Source organism: Dromiciops gliroides, chromosome 4, assembly GCF_019393635.1.
Source record: "Dromiciops gliroides isolate mDroGli1 chromosome 4, mDroGli1.pri, whole genome shotgun sequence".
NCBI classification, from domain to species: Eukaryota; Metazoa; Chordata; class Mammalia; order Microbiotheria; family Microbiotheriidae; genus Dromiciops; species Dromiciops gliroides.
The window spans coordinates 441728876-441751784 of record NC_057864.1 but is presented as its reverse complement, the minus strand read 5'-3'; the positions used below and the strand labels follow the sequence as shown (position 1 = coordinate 441751784).

General features: G+C 39.4%; 1 protein-coding gene across 1 annotated transcript in view; it reads left to right on the top strand.

Moving 5' to 3' along the window:
• The first annotated feature begins 551 nt into the window (after window positions 1-551).
• PTPN22 (protein tyrosine phosphatase non-receptor type 22) overlaps window positions 552-22909 on the top strand; it is a 74104-nt gene continuing 51746 nt past the window's right edge. The window contains 2 exon segments of the mRNA XM_044004978.1: window positions 552-638; window positions 21852-21960. Of these exon segments, the coding sequence (XP_043860913.1) occupies window positions 552-638; window positions 21852-21960 (196 nt within the window).

Genomic DNA, 22909 nt, shown 5'->3' with positions numbered 1-22909 from the left:
CCAGTCCTTGGTCAACTCTAATGGTGTCTAGCTACATTCCTGGGCCTAACTGAATTTTTTCAGAGTTAATCCCAGGGCATGAGAAAACAATAGGTTTCTTAAGAGCTTGCTAAATTTGAAGCAATGAAGGGGAAGGCTCAGCACTCATATCCACTAGGTGCTGTTTAAGCCTCTCCCTGGGAAATAGGAAGAACAAAGGTATTCATGGCTAAAGGGTGGTGTGGTGAAGGCATCTGGAGCAGAGGGGTAAGCCAGACCACATGTTGTATTCTGGTTAGTCTCCTGTTTGTTAAAAACTCTAATCACATAACCAGGTTCCCTTGTTGGAAAGGGAGGTGCTGGGGCCTGGGTGGGAGGGGATGGCTTTGTTGTGTGACCACAGAAGCTGTTACGCACTAATTTCCTCTAGGGCTTGTGATGAAGTCAGTAAACCACAGTGTTTAGCAGGCACTGTTCTTACAGTGGCTCCTCTGTGGTGTCTCGACCATGACACACATTTGACATGCCCTTTCCTAGCCCCCTGACGGACTGGGGTGCTCCTGCTCTGCACCATGGACCAAAAGGAAATCCTCCAGAGGTACCTGGATGAGGCCAAAAACAAGAAACTTGTTCGGGAAGAGTTTGCTAGCGAGTTTCTGGTGAGTCTAACGCAGACACTTCTGTGTGCACGGGGTCTCTTGGTCAATCAATCACAAAATAGCTCAAGTGTCTGAGAATGATGGGATCACAGATTTGCAGCTGGAAGAGACTTTCACAGTCATCTAGTCTAACTGGGAGGTCCAGGAATTACATAAAGGTAGAGGCTCAAGAGAAATTTTAAAATGTAGCTTCTTTGGGTTGCTGGTATGTTCTTTAGATAGTCCCTCCAGGATTCTTGCTTCTGGAATTTTGTTTGCTGTTTCTTTGGACTAAACAGAGGAAATAAACCATTATAGTCTTGTAAATACTAATATGACTTGGATAGGAAGAATTCTCTGGACAGCTAAACAGGGCTTATATCTTACAATCCCAGAGGTAGTTGATGTTAAGGGGTCAGGGGCCAGAAGTAATTCCTCTAAGTATCAACACTTATGACTTGGCCATCTCTTCATCCTTGGAATTCCATCAAAGGCTACCGAACATCAGAAAAATTACCTATAGTAATATTTTCTTCCATGTAAATAGACATTTTATTTTTAAATGACTGAAAATTCATTTATGCTGACCTAAGAGCTCAGCATCTTGGATTTCTTTTGCTTGACAGTAGTTAGGGCTTGGGGTGTCAGGGCAAAGATTGAGGATAGATATCAGGATGAAGTCAGTTCTGTTAACCTAGAGTTGTGATGCAACTCAGCTGTGAGAGCTGTGAATGCTCATTTGCTATCTGAGACCCCTCTCTGCTCACCTGATACTTTGCATGTACGAGGGATGAGGGAGAGAATTGGTGCTTTGCTTTAGAATCCTCCTAGGACTGATGTCTCTGGTGGAAAGAAAGCGCACACTTTGTAGGCTTAGCTCCTCAGTCTGTGAGGTAGATATCCATCCTACTACTTGTTGATACTGTGACAGTGTAAAGAGAAATGACCTGACTCTCTGGGTCCCTTTGGGATGGAGCTGCTGGAGGAAGGAGATGATGGGGAAGTTCAGAAACATGTGTCTCTTAGACATGTGCTTTCTCACCCCGTGTGTGTCTCCTAAGAGGAATCAACCCCCTGACATGAAGGAAAAACTGAGCTTGGAGGCAATGCCACCCCCTGGTTCTAAGGACTTGTTTTTGGGTGGTGATTAAGTGGAACCCCACTGTTCACTGACTCATCTCCTCCAGTGGAAAAACAGAGCAGCCAGCCTTATCCTGGGCTGCACCCTCTGAAGGTGGTGGGCATGAGAAGTGAGGGGTAGCACAGAGGTGCCAAGAGGGAAAGTAGGTTGTTTCTAAGAAGTAATGTCCTTTCCATAGGGTCCCATTCTACCCTTCTCTGTTGTATTTGGTCTCTCAAGGGCAAATTCTTTGATACTTGTGAAGTTCAGTGCTCATATCATATGCCTTTCTTTGTCATTTCAGCATTTAGCCCAGGGCTTGGCACACAGTAAGCACTTGATAATTGCTTGTCGATGACTTGAAATGATAATTTCTCCCTAGAAATTCTTGAACTGGTGGTAGAATTGTTTTTATTAACCATGTCCTCTAGCCCTCAAACACTCATTCTCTCCCTCCCTCTCTCTCCCTCTCTCTCTCTCTGTCTCTCTGTGTCTCTCTCTCTTTTGTAAAGTCCACACTTGCTACTGTCTCTACACAGCCCTTGCTGCAGTATGGAGTAGGATTGATGTCTCAAGTCATTCCATATGCAATCTCATAGAGAATATCTAGGGTTAGACGTCTTAGTCAGGTTTCCAGCTTTTGTGACTGGATATTATTTGCCAGGGCAAGGTGTCCTAAGGACTACCTTTCTCGCCTGTTATGCCTGCCACCATCAATAATTCCCCTGAGGAAGCACCTTTTGGGCCTTTCCTTAACTTGCTATTTCATACTACAGGGAGAGAGGGTCAATGGAGAGATAGCAAGCGTAGGAGATGGGATATAGTTGGAGAGGCCCAGAAAAGAGGAGTGAAGAATATGGGACATTTAGCATATTAATCAGCATGCCCGGTATGGTATCTTTCAGAAAATATCATATAATGGAAAGCTTGGTGGCAGATGGGATGATTTGGGCAGCCAATTCTATAGTGTTAAAGACAAGTCCTATGCCTCCCATTTCCTAGAATTCCTTCCTTTAAGAACCTGCAGGTAGCTTCCTCACCTTAGTCCAGGGCAGATAGCATGATTCAATTGTCATTTCTGTTCTAGGTTAGTGTTGGCACTAGCATGGAAACTCGGCCTAGGGCTTTTACATCCTAGTGAGTGAGATTGCATCAACAAAGCTTGGGTCAATAAAACCTTTACCGTTTTCTCCCTGTGCTAGTTGAGAACCTCAGGTTAAGACTAGCACATTTGACCATACCAGGCTTTCTCAGCATTTCCATAGATGAATACTAAATTGACATAATTGGAACTTGGGAAACAAAATCAGTTTCTCCTCTACTCAGTCTACTTGGGTCAAAGACAGAAAGAAATGTATAGAGAGAAACAAAAGAACAAATCTAGAGAAAAGACAAAGAGGGCAAGAAATATAGATAGAAACAGGAAGAGAAAGGATTGGAGAGAGGGAGGGGAAGAGATAAAAAGAAAGGAAGAGAGGTGGGGTAGGGGAGGAAATAGAGCACTCCTCTGAATGCTAGGAACACTTTGGCGTTCTGATGGTTCTGATGACATTCAGTCTTATGTTATAATATTGGCCAATATCTTCCCTTCTTCATGCCTGCCACCATGAATAATTCCCCCAAGGAAACACCTTTTTGTCCTTTCCACTCTTGATTCCTTGGCTTACCCTTTTAAATTACAGGGAGAGGGTCAATGGATAGATAGCAACAGGAGCCAGTGTCTTCCCTTCCCTACTCCATCTCAGGAGAATTTAAGTTTATTGAGGACAGGGGCTATTTTGTGTGTGTGTGTCTCTATACCCTTATCACCTAGCACAGTGCACAGCACATAGTAGGCACTTACTTGCTGAATTGAAGAAATAATCGATTATTCTGTTTTTCTTGTCCACACTTAACGGTTCTATGACTCTGTGATCACATTTCCTCTAACCATTAACTAAAGGATCCACATCCACAGTTACTGTAGGTAGATGTGATATAATGTTCTAGTATTAAAGTCTTGAAAATTGCACACAAAGAGGTGCATACAACTCAAGGGCCTTACTCTTTTTAAGCTTAATCCTTTACTTTTTTCCCTTCTCTTTACATTTTTTCTTCTCTTTTCTATATCACACATTCCTTAGCACTTGGTACCCTTGGGTACTGTTTCATATTCCCTGACTGGGGCAGAATCAATAGAACTGCAGATGAGGACTCCATCCAGAAACAGTTGTGAAAGGAGAGGGAATGACGGCCAGGGAAAATGGAGCAAATCACATGCCACATGCAAAATCTCATCATCCTATACCATCCCAGCAAAAGCTGTCCGCTTCTTGTTGAAACAGGTTCAATCAGCCAATAAATAGATATTGATGGAGCACATATGGCCGGTACTATACTGAGCTCCAGTTGTGGGGCGGGGGAGGAGAGGATATAGACTACAAAAGCAAAAGTTTCATCCTTGCCCACAAGCAACTTGCAATGTCGTTGAGAAGACAAGACTATATGATTTAGATCTGAAAGGGACCTTAGAGAACATCTAGTCTAAAACCCTTCCTAATTTTACAAAATAGGAAACTTAGACTAAGAGAGGGAGAGTGACTTGCCAAAGCCATTCAAGTATAAATAACAGATCTGAAATCCAAGTCCATTAAACTTTATATGCCACCCTGCCTCTCAAAAATATATATATATATATCAATATATCATGTATGTATACATGTGTATGTATGTATATATATATATAATATCATGGGTGTATACATGGGTGAAATGATTAGAGAACAATATAGTTTGCCATGTAGTGTTAAATGATGGGGATAATTAGGAAATAAAATGGCATATAATTAAGTGGTAATTGTGCGGTATGGACAATAAATATAATAGATATTAAAGAAGAGAGACAACATTGGAAAATTTCATGGAGCAGAAAGATTGGGTAGAAACTGAAAAGGTGGGTGGGCATCATATGGAAAGGAACAATATGAACACAGATTTTCAGATAGGTCTGTGCATGGTGCCTGAGCGGAATAATGAGGAGATTGCTCTGACTGGAGAAGGTTTATGCCTGGAAATAGAGATTATGACTGAATGCTAGACTAAGTTTGGACTTGATCTGATGGGTAGGAGATGGGCATTATTTTTTTAAATAGGAAAACAACAGGGCTAATGTATAATCTGTGGTAAATTGCTTGTTTTCTCAAAGAGAGAGGACACAAAGGCGGAGAGAGAATTTGGAGCTCAAATTTAAAAAAAACATGTTAAAATTTTTTGTTTGCATGTGATGGAGAAAAAAATAAAATTAAAATTAGATGGAAAAAATGATCAACTTAGTGACTGGTATGGGGTGACTCTAGCACAGCCCAGTACCATTTACCTCACAGAATTATTGTTAGGAAAGCAGGTATAAACCTTAAAGTGAGTTCCCTATCATTGTCCTATCTATACAATGTGGGGAGAAAGGGTAGAGTAAGAGATAGAAAACTGGCCTTGGAACCAGAGGACCCTGAGGCCAAATCCCTCCTCTGATCCACAGTTGTTCTGTGGCTCTGGCCTAGTCACATAACCTCTGGTGCTCTCCAGCTACCTTGTTCAAACGATAAATCGTAGCGATATGGGACCTGCATCAGTAAATGGAGTTTCCTCACTTTGGGTTCCTTACACCAATGAAATCACACAGTGCTCAGTATGTAGTAGGCACTTAATATATGTCTTTTGATTGATTGATCTGTCTAAAGAAATATTTAAGGGGGCAGCTAGATGGCACAGTGGATAAGGCACCAGCCCTGGATTCAGGTGGACCTGAGTTCAAATCTGGCCTCAGACACTTGACACTTACTAGTTGTGTGACCGTGGGCAAGTCACTTAACCCTCATTGCCCTGCAAAAAAAAAATACAAAAAACAAAACAAAAAGAAACAAAAAAAAACAAACAAAAAAGAAATATTAAAAAAATAAATTGGAATAAAATTAAAAAATCACAAAACAACCTAATAACCATCAGTGAAAAACATCAAATAATCATACAAAACAAGGAACATTCATTAAACCAGGAACATGTTAGACTACACCATGTATTTTCTTTTAAAGTTTTACCAATGACTTTTTGTTTGTTTGTTTTTTTGTTTTTTTGTTTTTTTGCGGGGCAATGGGGGTTAAGTGACTTGCCCAGGGTCACACAGCTAGTAAGTGTCAAGTGTCTGAGGCCGGATTTGAACTCAGGTACTCCTGAATCTAGGGCCAGTGCTCTACCCACTGCATCACCTAGCTGCCTCTGTGTACTCTCCCTTTTAACAAAGAAAAATAGTTAAACAAAACTGACCCCTAAAGTAACCACTTCAGTGTACATCATAAAGCGTGAATTTAAAAATGGAATCAGAGAATTTAAAATACAAGCTACAAACAAATATACAGAAGATGTAGGGGCTATGTCTGCCAAATCTATTTGAAGAAGTGTTCTTTTAAAAGTATAGTTATATTGAATGCAGATGCTGTTCTGAGTTCATTAATCTTGGTGGGTTTTAAAAAACTCATTTCATGTTAGTGCATTCTTCACAAATGCTCATTTCTATGTTTAAACTATAATATGCCAGCCCATTAATATGTCATGGTTTATTCAGTCATTCTCTAAGCATTAGAAACATAGATGGTTTCCAGCTTCTTGCTGCTACAAATAAAGAAGCTATAAATATTTTTGTACGGATAGGTCTTTTTATCCTTTGCATGATATATTTAAGATAAAAGCCTCACAACTGGATCCTTAGGACAAAAGGCACAGACGATTTTGCTACCAGCTTACTTTCTAAAGAGTTAGCACAGGGGCAGCTAGGTGGCACAGTGGATAGAGCACCGGCCCTGGAGTCAGGAGTACCTGAGTTCAAATACAGCCTCAGACACTTAACACACACCTACTAGCTGTGTGACCCTGGGCAAGTCACTTAACCCCAATTGCCTCACTAAAAAAAAAAAAAGAGCACAGTTGAAAGTCCTACACAACGTCTATTTCCCTGCAGCCCTGCTGGCATTGTTTTTGTTTTTTTAAATCACTTTTCTTTCCATTTAAACACATTTGGTGGCTATTAAGATTGTCTTGATTTACATTTTTTGGATTAGAGGGGAATTTGAAGATCTCCCCAAATGGATAATAATAATTTCTATTTTCCTTCAGAAACAGTTCTTATTCTTTGCCCAGTTTTCCATAAAACAACATGTAGTATCGATAATAACTAGAGATCAGGTTCCAGATCTGTTATTTGGTTTCTAGGTAAAGATCTGACTTTATTGGAAATTTTGAAATCCAATAAGACAAATCCCTTTCTTCTTTTCCATGTGTATTACCTAATTGTCTGCAGAGTAGCTTATGGATATTTTGATGAATATTGCAATAAATCTATAGATTAATTGGAATGTTTTCATATTTTTCCTCCATTTACTCCAATTAGCCATAAGTATACTTTGATACTTTCATGAACATTAGATTTTTATCAATGTTCCCTTCAGTGATGTATGATTCATTCACATACATCCATAAGTTCTTCACAACATGGTATAGACTTTGCATGGATAAAAATGGACTGTGCACACTATCCATCAGGTGGTATTGCTACATGACCATCCTGCTTCCTTTTCTGGTCATATATCTATTTAAAGATCTTCTTAAAATGGTTTATCCTGTGTTGTTCTCCACTGGTAGCCTATGGCAGCCTTCTCACACTCACCATGCATATTTCTATTGCTCTTTCAGTAATCTATGACTAACTCTTTGGAGGTCATGGTATTCCATGACTCACAGACATACAGCTACTTAGCAGTATTAGAAATACAGTGATGTTAAAAAGATGGACCTTTGTTTCAAGGAGAAATTTGGAGTTATTTAAAGAAGGATACAATTTCCCAAAGACAAAGCAGTCTCTTTTTCTCTTCTCAATTCTCAGACCAGGGTCTGTCAAAGATATATTGGCAGACCAGTCAGTTCTGATGACTGGGTATCAAATGGCAGGCTCTGATGATATAGGCATTCTTCATATACTATCCACTAGGTTTTTCTTGTGATGACTGTTAGGCTGGCCTCTTTTGTGTGATTATGGATCTCATTTCAGAGGCTTTAAAATATCTGATACATTTATTACAAATCTATTTCTTTCCTTGATATGCAGCATGGTTTCATAGATAAGAGAGGCAGCCTCAGAGTCGGGAAGACCTAGCTTCAAGTTCTATCTCTGACACATTCTGACTATGTGACGTTGGGCATATTTCTTGACCCTTCAGTGCTCCCACAAGTTTCTAAGCAAGTGATGGTCTTCACTGATAACAGGATTTTCCATATCCAAAAAAAATTAGTTTTTGACTTTTTTTTAAACTATAGAGATAGTGCTTTTTGTTGTGAAAAAATCCCTTTCAGTAATCAAACCCATCAATTTTTTCTCTAATAATTTCTTAAATTTGTTTCATAACAATGTTCCTCATATATGACATTCTATTTCTGGACTCCATGCTTCTGGGCTGGCTAGGCTCCATTTCTAGAAGGTTCTTCTTCCTTACTGCTGCCTCTTAGCTTCCTTGGCTTCTTTCAAGATTCAGCTCAAATTCCACTTCCTGGTAGAGCGCTTTCCAGATTTCTTTTTCTCTTCTCCTCCAGACCTTCCCTCTGAGATTACCCCCCACTTAGACCGTATATGTTTGGTATGCACCTAGCTATTATATTGTCTAAAATATAAAGTCCTTGAGAGCAAGGATTGTTTTCCACTTTACTTTTATGCTCAGCACTTAGCACAAAACCTGGCACATGGTAAGTGAATAATAAATGCTGGTTGACTGACTACTCTCCATAACTGAGGCAACTCACTGTTCCTTTCTTAAGTTTTACAATTTTATATATATATGTACAGAGAGAGAGAGAGAGAGAGAGAGAGAGAGAGAGAGAGAGAGAGAGAGAGAGATGTAATGGATCTAGTGAGAGTTTAATTAATTGTATGGTGCAATATGGATTAAACTAATTTTTCACCAATTTCCCAAAAGTTTTTATTCAATTATGATACAATTCTTTAGTGTTTTTAGACATGCATTTATCACTTATCTCTTCCATATATAGGTTTCAGTTTTGAGATTCTCTCATCTGTTTCATTCCTCTATTTTCTCTAATTCTCTACTACCAGACAGGAGTAAAAATGATTATTGCTTTATTGTACATTTTTATATTTAGTATGAGAATTCTTTTTCTGCTTTTCCATATGTATTTTGAAATATTAAATGTTGTCTGTAAAGAAGTTTATTGGTATTTTAATTAGTATTGCAGTAAATCTGTAAATTAATTTGGAAAGTATTAGTATTTTTACTATTTTTGCTCTATTTAATCATGAGCAAGGGATATACCTCCATTTCACCGTAGGTTTTTTATTAAAGGAATGGTATGATGGAAGCAGGGCTTTAGGAAAATTAATCTGGTGTTGGTGTGTGGCATGTTTTTGAGATGGGAAGTGATTAGAGGTAGGAAGACCAGTGAAAAAGACCACCTATCAATTAAGTGATAAGTGATAAGGACCAGGACTAGGGTGGTAGCAAGAGACATAGGAAGAAAGGGGAAAAGTCAGCTTTTTAAGAATTTAATGATTGATGGAACAGGAGTAAAAGCAGTTAGGAGAAAGTAAATTTCAAAGCTATCTCCAAATTTTCAAGTTGGGGTTGGGGTAAAGGGAGGGAAATGGAAATATGGTTATTTAGATTAATGATGAATCACAAATTCATGGGAGCTTTGGCAAGAAAGATGTTTAATTCTAGATGTATCAAAATTGAGGTAAAAGCATTTAAATGGAAATGTGCTCTAGCCAGCTGGAAATATGAGCTTGGGGCTTATATGAGAAGCTGGGACTGGAGCTGTAGAGTTCTGAGTAATCAGCTTCTAGGATATGTTAGGCACTCATTTACATTTCTGGTGGCATCCATTTATGTGCCCATCATGTTTAAAAAGCAAGAAAGTGTATGTTATAAGCATCTATACTTACCCAAGGGGCTTCAGGTTCACTGAATGATTGGGTAGTATTGGTTATCTTAAGTGGATGTGTCTAAAACCAGACCGTGCATAGGTATTCTTGTGCCTGTGACAGGTTTCTAGGTAGCTCTAACAATGCTAGTCTAACTAAGGCCAGAAACATTTATTCTTGGTATTCAGTCCTAGATAGATAGACAGACAAATAGATAGAAAGATTATTTATTAAGCTCATACTGTGGGCTAGGCATTATGCTAAGTACTGAGGATATAAAAAATAAGAAAGAAAAATATTTCCTATTCCTGAGGCACTTACATTTTACTAAGAGAAGAGAAAACATAAAGGGGAACAATGGAGTAGGAAGGAGGGAGGGAAGAAGGAGACACTGATGTGGAGGTTGAGCAGGCCTGATGCTGAGCCAAAAGCAGAGCGCCTTGGCTCTGGTCCTTTAATTCTATCAGGGCTCTCTTAAAACAATAACACCACCTTATACTTGTTTGTCGTTTACACATATTACGGAAAGTTTTCTGAAGCCTGAGTGTCTTGGGTGTCCAGAAGCTGGGGGTAGGGTGGCATTTGTATTTTCTTATCTTTGTGGCTGGCCTCCATGCTGTCCTCTTCACTTTCAAGGTCTTTGATTTGTTTTCTATCTTTGGCAGGGAGGGTGGAGGATAACCACTTCCCTCTTTGCCTTCAGCATCACCTTGGGGGGGAAAGCATCCCCTTAATACTTGTGTGGCTCTTTATGGTTAGGATATTTGAGGCTCAGATTGGCTAAAAGGTGTGAAGCAGCATAATACATGTGAAGAAGCATGGCGTAGTGGAAATAACTTTGGATCCAGGAGAACTCTGGATTGGAAGATGAGGATTTGTATCTTAACATTGCTACTTACTGACTACCTGGCCTTTGGCAGATAATCTAACTTCTCTGGCCTTCAATTTTCTTATTTATATGTAAAAGTTCCAGGAAGAATCTTAGAGCAGCAGTTGGAGGTGCTGTTATATGTAAAATGAAGGGGTTGGATATCACTGATCCCACTCTAAATCTTATTAAGTTGTGGTTTAGCAAAGATCACACAGCTAGTAATTGACTGTCAGTACTAGAACCCAAGTTTCCAGAATTCAAGTCCAGTGATTTTTCCCTCTACATCATGTGTTACCTATAGTCTGGAAGCTTTCCCTGTTCAGTGTGCAAAAGTTCCAGAAACTCAGTCCGTGGCAAAATCACACTTGCTATACCCGCTAGTGTTAATACCTTGACTCAGTTGCAAATTATTTTTTCTTGAAATGAGATTCTAGATTATATAATAAAGAATAGTTTTTTCTTCAAATGAAGAAGTTCAGTGACCTTCCTCAACTGTAGTGATTGCTATTATTATTTAACCTCAACTACCTGTAAGGGCAGCCATAGCAAGATCTTACTATTATGTGGAATTGACACATTCCCATAATCTTGAACTCCTGAAATTCTCCTCTCTAATCACAACCTCTACCTCTTCCCACTCTCTCATTCCTACTGATCTTATTTTTCCTAATCCTGACCCTAGTCCTCTGGTACCTCCCTACTCTATTACTCCATTCTGCCCATTCTGATCTTATATGCTTCCCTACCCTGTCTGGACCCCATCTATGGTAATTTACTTCAACAGTGCAGTCACCATCAGTTCCCTTTGGCATATTGTTGTTTTTATCTGTTAATTTCAAACCTGGGTAACTTTAACCATCTACTTGCAACATTTCTGTTTCTGGACATTATTAGAGAAAGTTATAAAATGCTCTATAAATTCATGGCACTTAATCTCATCTGGGCCCTCACTGGCTGTGTAGCAATACTTTTATTCATTTCTTATCAACTCATGATAGAACCCATAGCAACTGTAATAAACTTTCTTCTCTTCAAATTCCCAGCTCCATTCGCACCTCCCCCAACCTCGGTGAATGAAGAAACTTCCTACTTTATAATAAAAATAACTGACACTTACATAATACTTTAAGACTTACAGAATACTTATGTATATCACCTCATTTGATCCTCACAAGGACCCTGGGAGGCAGGTCCTATTATTTTGTTTTTGCAATTGCAGAACTTTGATTAGCCCAAAGACTTATCAGAATGAAATTATTCGTTACAATTTATACATAAGTTCAAGTTGGAGTATAGAAAATTAAGAGGAATGTGAGAAAATATTTGATTGAAATCTGCTACTAATAAAAATATAGATTACATAATAGCTATAATTCTGAAATCTGCTACTAATAAAAATACAGATTACATAATAGCTATAATTCTTAAGTGTAACTCTAATTACAAATTACTTTTTTAAACTCTTGCTTAAACTTCCTTTATAATCCTGATAATATCTGTATTGAACCACAAAATAAGTGCTAAACTGCAGTAATCCTGTTTAAAATAGTGTTAAACTGAGTTAGACATGCATGTAGCTCTAATCTTGCTGGAGAATAAAATTAATTTTTTAAAAATAATAAACATTTTTATTTAAAGTTTTGAGTTCCAAATTCTATCCCTCTTTCCTTCCCTCTCCCCTCCCTGAAGCAGTAAGCAATTAGATATAGGTTATACATGTGCAATTATGTAAAACGTTACCATATTAATACTTTTGTACAAGAAAACTTGAATAAAAGAAAAAATGGAAGAAAGTGAAAAATAGCATGTTTCAGTCTGTGTTCAATCAATATTAGTTCTTTCCTTTGGGATTGATTTGGATCATTTTATTGCTGAGAATAGGTAAGTTATTCACAGTTCTTCATCAAACAATATTGCTGTCACCGTGCACAACATTCTCTTGGTTCTGCTCACTTCACTATACATCAATTCATAAAAGTCTTTCCAGGCTTTTCTGAAATCATACTGCTTGTCATTCCTTACAGCATAATAACATTCCATTACAATCATGTACCACGGTTTGTTCAGCCATTCACCAATTGATGGGCATTCCTTTGATTTCCAATTCTTAGCCACCACCAAAAGAGCTTCTATAAATATTTTTGTACAAATAGGTCTTTTTCTCTTTTTGGAATTGTCTTTGGGATATAAACCTCACAGTGGTATTACTGGATCAAAGGGTATGCACAGTTCTGTAGCCCTTTGGGCATAGTTCCAAATTGCTCTCCAAAATGGTTGGATTTTTTCACAACTCCACCAACAGCGGATTAGCATCCCAATTTTCCCACATCCCCTCCAACATCCAATATTTTCCTTTTTTGTTATATTTGCCACTCTGATAGGTGTGAGGTGATATACCTCAGAGTTGTTTTAATTTGCATTTCTCTGATAAATAGTGATCTAAAGCATTTTTTTCATATGATTATAGATAGCTTTGATTTCTTTGTCTGAAAACTGCCTGTTGATATCCTTTGACCATTTGTCAATTGTGGAATGACTTGTATTTTTATAAATTTGACTCAGTTTTCTATATATTTGAGAAATGAGGCCTTTATGAAAGATACTTGTTTCAAAAATTCTTTCCCAGTTTTTTGCCTCCCTTATAATCTTGGTTACATTAGTTTTGTTTGTACAAAAACTTTTAAACTTTATATAATTTTCAAAATTATCTTTTTTATCTTTTGTTATTATTTTCCATATCTTCTTTGGTTCTAAGGTCTTCCTCTGTCCATAAATCTGACAGATAAACTATTACAGGCTCTCTTAATTTGCTTATAGTATCCCTGTTTATGTGGAAATCATGTACCCATTTTGGGTAGGTCCTATTATTACTCCAATTTTGCAAAAGAAAGTCACACAGATAATTAGTATCTGAGGCAGGACTTGAATTCAAGTCTTCCTGATTCCAGGTCCAACACGATGTCCATTTTATCATTTAATTGGCCAGCATCTTGTTTCTTCAACTTCCATTCTTAGCACTTCATATTTTCATTATATCTTTGCTCATCTTTTTTTTCTTTCCCTCCTTTCTCAGAGAATATGATGTCTCCTCATCAAAGTTACCTGCATCCTAGATCTGAGCCCCTCTCAGCCCTCCCAGGACTTTGCCTCAGCAATTAGCCCTTCTCTCTTGCATCTTCGATCTTTCCCTTTCTACCTGCTCCTTTTCCATAGCTTACAAACATGCTTAGAATGCCTCAACCCTAAAGATATTTTCCCTTGATGTTCAACTTGCAGCAGCTGTTCTGTTTTCTCCTGCCCTTTCCTGCCTGACTTAGAAAAAGTTATCTTACATTCATTGCTTCTTGTTATTCACTAGCTATTTTCTTCTCCACCCTGTAGGGTTTGGTTTCCGTTCCCAGCACTGTCCTCTCGACCCAATGGCCTTTTTTCAGACCTCAGCCTTCTTAACTTTTCTCCAGCCTTCAGCATTGTTAACCACCCCCTCCTTGACACTCTCTCTTCCTCTGGCTACTGTGACACTGGGCTCACTTGATTGTGCAACCTCCCCTGTATCCTTCATGGCTTCTCTTCCTTCTCTCATTCCCCCAATCCGGTACTCTCCAAGTTCCCATATTTTCTCTGTACATCTTATCATCAGTAATCATCTGCCCCTGTGGCTCCAGGTATGATCTTTATTGGGTCTGTGCCCAGATCTGAACCTTCAGCCTTGACTTCTCCAGGGCTTGAGATCTGCATCACCATTGCAACACCTCCTCAAAACTTCCCACTGGTATCTCAAACTCAAAATATTCAAAGCTGAACTCATCTCTCCACCAAAACCTGCTTCTTCTCCAAACTTTCTTATTTCTTTCAATGGGATTGTCATCCTCCTAGACATATATGGTTGAAACTTTAGAGTCGTCTTTGAATCATCCCCCTTCTCTGACTTTCATCAGTTGAGAAATCCTTTTGATTTTACCTCTTACCTTTATTCCCTCCTTTCCATTCTCAAGACCATCACTCCCTCACTTCTGGCCTGGTCTACTACAACCACAATTTAACTAGTTTTCCACTGCCAGCATCTTTCCAATTCATCTTTCACATAACTGCCATCTTAATCCTTTTAGTGCACAAGAATGAATCTCTCAGCTTCTTGAACACCTTCAATGACTACCAACTACCAACTATTTACTGAATCAAGTCTAAACACCTAAGACTGACATTTATGACCTTCTTCAATCTGGTTCCTGCCTATCTTTCTAGGTTTGTCTTTTACTGCCTCCTTCAACCTGAACCACTTGCTATTCCCTAAACATGTATCTCATTTTGCTACCTCTTGACAGTTGCTCATGTTCTTCCCTTTTATTAATTAGTCAACTAACCAACAAGCATTTTTAATACCTATCATGTTCCAGGTCCTGGGGATACAAAACCACAATTAAAACAATACTTTCAGGGGCAGCTAAGTAGCACAGTGGATAAAGCACTGGCCCTGGATTCAGGAGGACCTGAGTTCAAATCCGGTTGCAGACACTTGACACTCACTAGCTGTGTGACCCTGGGCAAGTCACTTAATCCCCATTACCTCACAAAAAACAAACAAGCAAACAAACAAACAAAAAACAATACCTTCTCTCAAGGACTTTGAATTCTTACAGTGGAGACAACATGAACATATAGAGATACAGCCAGGGCCTATTTAGTGCAAATAATGAATCCTGTGAAGTAGTTGCAAGTATTTGAATTCACACTATTTGAAGTCCTAATAATGTAAACCATGACAGCTGGTTCTAGCCCAATGGAAATATATTGATATAGTCAAATAATGTGACCACTTTATGGGCTTCATCATATGCCCTAATCAGTGACAAGCCATATACACAAAACACATACAAAAAAGATACAAGGTAACCTTGGGTGGAGGTAAGGGGCAGGGGGGAGCATTAACAGCCAGGGGGACAAGGAAAGTCCTCCAGAAGATGGTGTTTCATTTGAGCCTTGAAGGAAACGAAAGATTCTAAGAGAAAGAAATAAGGAGCAAGAGCATTCTAGGCATGGGAACCAGCCAGTGCATAAGCAAATAGACTAGAGTTAGAGTGTAATGTGCGAGGAATGCAAGACAACCTGCTTGACAATATTGCAGAGTATATAGAGGGGAATAACTTATATATATATATGCTAAAGCTAAAAAAGCAAGATAGGGTCACATTGTGAAAGGTTTTAAATACTAGATGTCTAAAATGATCTCCAATACATCTTACCCATTTAAATATTACCTGACCTTTTAAAATAGTTCAAATATCACCTTCTACTCTATGCTATCTTTGATTTCCTTAGAAGAAATCTCTCAGATTTATTCTCATGGTGCTTCATTTTATAAACTTATGAACTCATCACATCAGCATAGAGCAGAGAGAGCAATGGATCTGTAGTTGGAAGATGGGATCAGGGCTATAGACTGGACCTATGATTTTATTGGTATAGGAAACTTCATCTTCCAATGCAGGCTGGCATCTTCTCTAAAACCTATAATTATGTAAAGTGTAGTCTTGGCACAGTGCCTGGTACACAGTAGACACTTAATAAATGTTTAATGACTGACTGACTCACTTTCCAAGTTGACATCAAACTATTTATGACTAAAGTCCAGTCCATCCAACCAGTACTGAATCCACTTGATTGTGCTATCATTTAGCCCATATCTCTCCATCTTATCTACAAGAAGAACACGAAAGACTTTGTCAAGTGTTTTGCTGAAATCTAAGCATGCTAGGTCAACCACATTCTCCTGATCTGCCAGGCTACTTACCCTATCAGAAGGCAAATGAGGTTAGTCAAACATGACCTGCTCTTGATGAAGCGACATTGGCTTTTAGTGGTCTCTGCTTCCTACACGTGGAGCAGATGCAAAAGCCCCCAGTGTTTCACTTCTTCAGTGGAAGGAGGGAAGCTCATTTTCTTACCTCTTCTCAAGGCCAGCTTTGGTCATTACCACTCCTCAGCATTCACTTTGACTTTTTGGTAGTTCTTTCTGCCTACGTTACTGTAGTTGTTATGTGTTGTTTTCTTGCTTCTGCTTATTTCATTACATCCATTCATCTACCTTTCCATGTTTCTCTGAATTCCTGTTTGTGATTTCTTAGGGTGCAATGAAATTCTATTGCTTTTATTTATCACCATTCATTTAGCTATTCCCTAATCAACAGTAATATAGGAGATGGAGGAGGAAGCTAGGTGGCACAGTGGATAAAGCACCGGCCCTGGATTCAGGAGGACCTGAGTTCAAATCCAGCTTCAGACACTTGATACTTACTTAGCTGTGTGACCTTGGGCAAGTCACTTAACCCTCGTTGCTCTGCCAAAAAAAAAAATCTAAACTTGTTAAGAAGCTTCTTCTACATTCACATTAGTATCTTTGTGGAACCCCTTTTTCCTTGTCCTTGAAATTATTTCTGCTACTGTCTTCAGAATTTCTTTCTATTGAGCTTCCTGTTCCTCTTGGACTGACTCTACCAATGGAATTTTAGTCCATGAGATAATAATAAAATGACGATAATAATAATGATGTTAGGTAGCATTCCAATAGCTCTTTAAGGTTTGAAAAGCACTTTATATTCTCCTTTATAGTCCTTTGGGGGTTGGTGCTATTATTATCCCCATTTTATAGATGAGGAAACCGAATCTGAGAAGTTAAGTGAATTTCCCAGAATTACACAGCTAGTGTCTGAGGCTGCATGTTAATTCAGCTCTTCCTTACTTTAAATCCAATATTCTATCCACTATACCATCTAGTTGTCTCATTATCCTATCTATCCTTTCTCTGAACTCTGAAATATGCTCTTCCCAAGTCAAAGATACTTGCATGATAATGTAAGTAGAGTTTTAAAAGATTAATCTGGCATCATTATATAGGATGTGTTAGAATGGGTTAGCTTCGGAGTAAGAACAGTGAGGTGGCTATTGTATCAGTCTAGGGGAACCAAACTAGACTCATAGTTAGCTTGTTTCAAACTGGCCTCAGTGGCTACCTTCCCCACACTAGGATGGATTCCTTGCCTCATAGCATGGCTGAATTTATACAGTAATATTTTTTTTCAGGGCAGTGAGAGTTAAGTGACTTGCCCAGGGTCACACAGCTAGTAAGTGTCAAATGTTTGAGGCCAGATTTGAACTCAGGTCCTTCCGAATCCAGGGCTGGTGCTTTATCCACTGTACCACCTAGCTGCCCCCTACAGTAATATTTTACAAAAAAACCAAACCCAACAGTGGAGAAACTCTAAACCTGACACTACTCTTTGTGGGGGAAAAAATCCTATCTAAGGATTTAAAAACCAGAGTTGCTAGGACATAAGAGGGGGGCTCAAAGGCAAAGAGCTGGGAATCAAGAAGACTTGAGTTTACATCTGTCCTCAGACACTCAAGAGCTGTGTGACCCAGGCCAAGTCACTTAACTTCAGTTTCCTCAACTGTAAAAAAGGGATAATTATGGCATCTACTTCACAGGGTTGTTGTACAATAGCTGTAAAGTGTTTAGCACAGTGCCAGACATATTGTAAGGGCTTAATAAATTATTATTCCCTTGATTCCTTTGTAACACAAGCCACTGAAATATTTCCCTTTTTCTGCTTTCTGCACTTCATGCCCTTCAGGAGACAAAAGCAAAGCCAAACCTGAGTTTCTGAAAGTCCTTGATTGAAGAGGTTTGGTCTTTGGCTATATTAACGTTTATTTGTGTGCGGTACCTGGATGGTGTAGTAGGAGTTCTGGATTTGGAATCAGAGAACTTGATTTTAAATCCTGGCTTTCCCATTGACTATGGGAGTTAACGGAGCAAGTCATTTAACATGTTCAGGACTATTTTTTCATTTTTAAAATGGGGGATGGAAGTGGAAGAGGAACTACGTTTATTCTCTTTGGCTTTAGAGCTTGAATGGACTTTGTAGGCCATCGAGTTAATCTCCTCATTTTGCAAATGGGGAAATTGAGGCTGAGTGAGATCAAGTGGCTTGCCCAGGACTGCCCAGCTAGAAAGCATCTGAAAAGGGAATTGAACCCCAACCCTGGCTGACTCTGAAGTCAGTTCTTCTCAAAGAACCAGGCACAATGGTTGGAAGTTGCAGAGACAAATTTAGACTTGATATTACATTGTCAGTTAGGCTTGTGACTATCAGTTCAGGTGTGTTTCAGTTGTATCCCACTCTTTGTGACCCCATTTGGGCTTGTTTTGGGAAAAATAATGGAGTGATTTGCCATTTCCTTCTCCATCTTTTTTTTTTTTTGCTGGGCAATGGGGGTTAAGTGACTTGCCCAGGGTCACACAGCCAATAAGTCAAGTGTCTGAGGCCGGATTTGAACTCGGGTACTCCTGAATCCAAGGCCGGTGCTTTATCCACTGCGCCACCTGGCTGCCCCCATCTCTTTTTACAGATGAGGAACTGAAACAAAACAGGGTGAAGTGACTGGCCCAGAGTCACTCAGCTAGTTAAGTGTCTGAGGCCAGATTTGAACTCAGGAAGATGAGTCTTCCTGACTCCAAGTCAAGGGCTCTATCTTCTGCACCACCTAGCCACCCCCATCAGAGTGGTCCAAAAGTGGAATATTCAGATTCTCCCTCATTGAAGGTCTTGCAACAAAGACTGGATAACCACTTGTCAGGCAAGATCTAGCCAGGATTCCTTTTCTAGTGTGGATTGGACTAGATGGGATAAATTCTATGATCCCAGAATTCATTCCTGATTGTACAGTGCTCTGACTTGCTAAGTGCCTGGACTAGGAGAGTGGCAGCGAGAATGCAAAGCAAGGGTGTGGCATGTGGGCCGTGACAAAGACCTTGGTGGCCGAATGCATATGCAAGTTGAAAGACTGAGTTAAATATGAAAGATTCCGAGCCTGAGTTCCCAGAAGTATAAGTACAATGGACAGAAACAGGGAACTTGAGAGGGTGAGCCAACATGGGGAAATAGGAAGATGATGATATTTGGTTTTAAATGTGTCGAGTTTAAGGTAATGCCAGGATATCAAAGAAGACAATGTGTAACTGCTATTGAGATACAGGGTAAAAGCCTGGCATACAGGTCCAGACCAGAGGTATCCATGTGGTACTTACCTGTGTAGAGATAGTAGCTAGAGAGTAAATGAAATCTCTAAGGGGAAGAGTACATAGAGGGAAGAGAATAAGCATTTATGTAGAACCTACTATAGACCAGGCTCCATGCTAAACACTTTATAGAGATCTCATGTGATCCTCACAACAACCCTGTGATGTAGTGCTATTATCAGCCCTAACTTACAGCTGAGAAAACTGAGGCAGGAAGAGGTTAAGTGACTTGCCTAGGGTCACAAAGCTATTAAGTGTTTGAGACTAGATTTGAATTCCAATCTTCCGGACTTCAGACTCAGCATTCTGTCCATTGTACCTCCTAGTTTCTCTCTATAGAAACAAGAGTGGAAGGTTAAAGACTGAACTTTGGGAAATGTACAGTCAGGAGAGTAGAGGAGAAAAAAGAAACTAAGAAGAAACTGTTAGAGGCATAGGAGAAGGATGAGGATAATATGTCACAAAGGCTAAGAGAAGAATGAACTTCAAGACAGAGGAAGAGTTAAAATAGTGAGGATTGTAAAACATACAGGCCAATAGACCCTGTCCGGTAATAAAGAATTTGCATTTTAATTTAGTTAGATAATTATTTGTTGAGTTCCAATGATCTTTCCCCTTCTCAAATTGAGTGGGATATCAAGAAAGTCGGGTCTTGACTTGATGGGGATTCTTGAATGATACATGAGGTGGAAATGCATAAAAAAATGGCTAAGTCATCTCTTATGAGTTGCCCAAGTTATTTGCTGGCATTTCCTTTGACCTGTAATTTTGGAGGGCAGGCCAACACTAGTAAATGGAAATAGTTCCAAGGGGATACTCTGCTTTCTAGTAAAAGCTTATTTAATGACTTTACAAACACTTACCTGAATATTTCCAATAGATTATGATGCTGCATTAGAAGGGATGGGCCGTAGGACTGAGTCACTGAGTTAAAGCCACCCTAACAGACTTTGCTTACAATTTAGATTCAAAAAGATAAAAGTAACTTTTCCCAAACACATCCATTCATCAGTTCAATATACATTTATTAAGTCCTTGCTATGTAAAAGGAAAACTTGTTGGAGACCAAGTCCCTCTGGCTGTTCAGATTCAAGAATGGAATGAACAAAGACTCTCATAGACCATCTAATGAGGAAGTTGACTTAGCCATAGCATGGACAGAACACACAGCAAAGATACAGCACTGATATAGGGAGACACAGCTCTACTCATCTCCACACAGAAAAGTGTCTGATCAGCAGCGTGCCGTGACTTTCAGGGCAATAGGACATCTGACAAATATGAGAAGTCCTGACTCTTCCTAGACCATCTTTGTATATCCTTAGGTGATTGGGAGCCTGGTAAACGGATGGACCCTTGGTCTGTTGGAGCAATTAAGTCAAGAGGATAGTTTCAATCTTTTGTGTGTGTGTGGTTTATGTTGTTGTTGTGGTGGTGGGGTTTTTTTTTTGGGGGGGGCAATGGGGGTTAAGTGACTCGCCAAGGGTCACACAGCTAGTAAGTTGTCAAGTGTCTGAGGCCGGATTTGAACTCAGGTCCTCCTGAATCCAGGGCCAGTGCTTTATCCACTGTGCCACCTAGCTGCCCCCAGTTTCAATCTCTTTTAAGGAAACACTAAGCCTGCATGGCTTAGGGCCCTAGGAAAAGATAGTTCAGCCCATGTGGTAGGGCCCTAAGAAAATGTTTCTACCCTAGTACTACACTAGTTGCTAGATATATGAGGTCAAAACAGAAAACCTGTCTATGACTTTAAGGTGCTCACATTCTTCTTATAGCATTTTTGGGCAGGAAGCACAGGGAGGTTGTATTTAGCTTCTGTTTATCTTCTAGCTGAAAAAAAGTGATCTCTGCAAGAAAATATTATTCTCTTTCTCTCTCTTCCCCCACCCCACCCCCCACCTCATCTCTGATACTTTGGTTCTTTGGTTGGAGATGGAATTTTCTTTTCTGAAGATGCAGGCCTGGACCTTCAAACATTCACCACAGCCTCACCTCTGACTTGCAGGTGTTTGTGGCTCAGCTGTAGCAAGTGTGATGTTTCCATTCTTTAAATACCAGACATGACACATTTCTTTTCCCCATAGATGTGCTGTGGGACTGTCTAGAGTACAGGCAGCTAGAGTGGAAAAGGAGGCTCTCTAGGGATTGTCATCTAGCTCTTTGCTCTCTTCTTATTTTCTCTTCTTCTCTTTATTGTTTCACTACAGAAGCTGAAAAGGCAATCTACCAAGTATAAGATGGATAAAACATACCCTACAACCGTGGCTGAGAAGCCAGAAAATATCAAGAAAAACAGATACAAGGACATCTTGCCTTGTAAGTAGAGGATGTTTCTATTTCTCTTTACAAATTTGTTTGTCCTCCTAAATTTACTCACCAACTGTCTTTGCCATGCCTTTTCCTAAACCTTCTATCCACTACTGTCTCTAATCTTGGAATACAACAATGACTTTTGGCTCTTATCATGTACGCCTGAAGATAATAAGCTATTTCTTCAGTAAACAACAATTTGTCAATCAATAAGCATTTTTCCAAATAGATTTTTAGTTGCCTTCTTTTATTTTTACATTGCCTAGATTTCTCTCTGTAACTCATACTCATAGAGCTGTTCCTTATAACAAATAATTTTTTAAAAAAATAAAGAAGAGGAAGAGGAAAAAAACCCAGCCAAACTGAAAAGAAAAAAAAAATCTAACACATGCAATATGCAGATAGGTAGCTTGGTGTTTAGAGTTCTGGGCTTGGAGTCAGGAAGACTCATCTTCCTGAGTTCAAATCTGGCCTCAGGCATTTGCCAGCTATGTAACCCTGGGCGCATAGTTACTTCACCCTGTTTGCCTTATTTCCTCATCTGTAAAATGAGTTGAAGAAGGAAATGGCAAACCACTCCAGTATCTCTGCCAAGAAAGTTCCAAATGGGGTTGCAAAATCAGACACTCCTGATCAATGACAATGGTGCCCTTCCCCCTAACCCTGGCAAAGGTGGGGGGTGGGGGAAGGAAAGGGAGAGCTTTTCTTACCTTCTTTAGGGCCAAGCTCAAAAAGTTTTTATTAAGCACTTCCTATTTGTCAGGCATGATGATATAAATGCTAAAACAAACCAACCCTGCCTTCAGGGAGCTTATTTATTTATTTTTTTGGTGAAGCAATTGGGTTAAGTGACTTGGCCAGGGTCACACAGCTAGTAAGTGTTAAGTGTCTGAGGCTGGATTTGAACTCAGGTCCTCCTGACTCCAGGGCCGGTGCTCTATCCACTGCACCACCT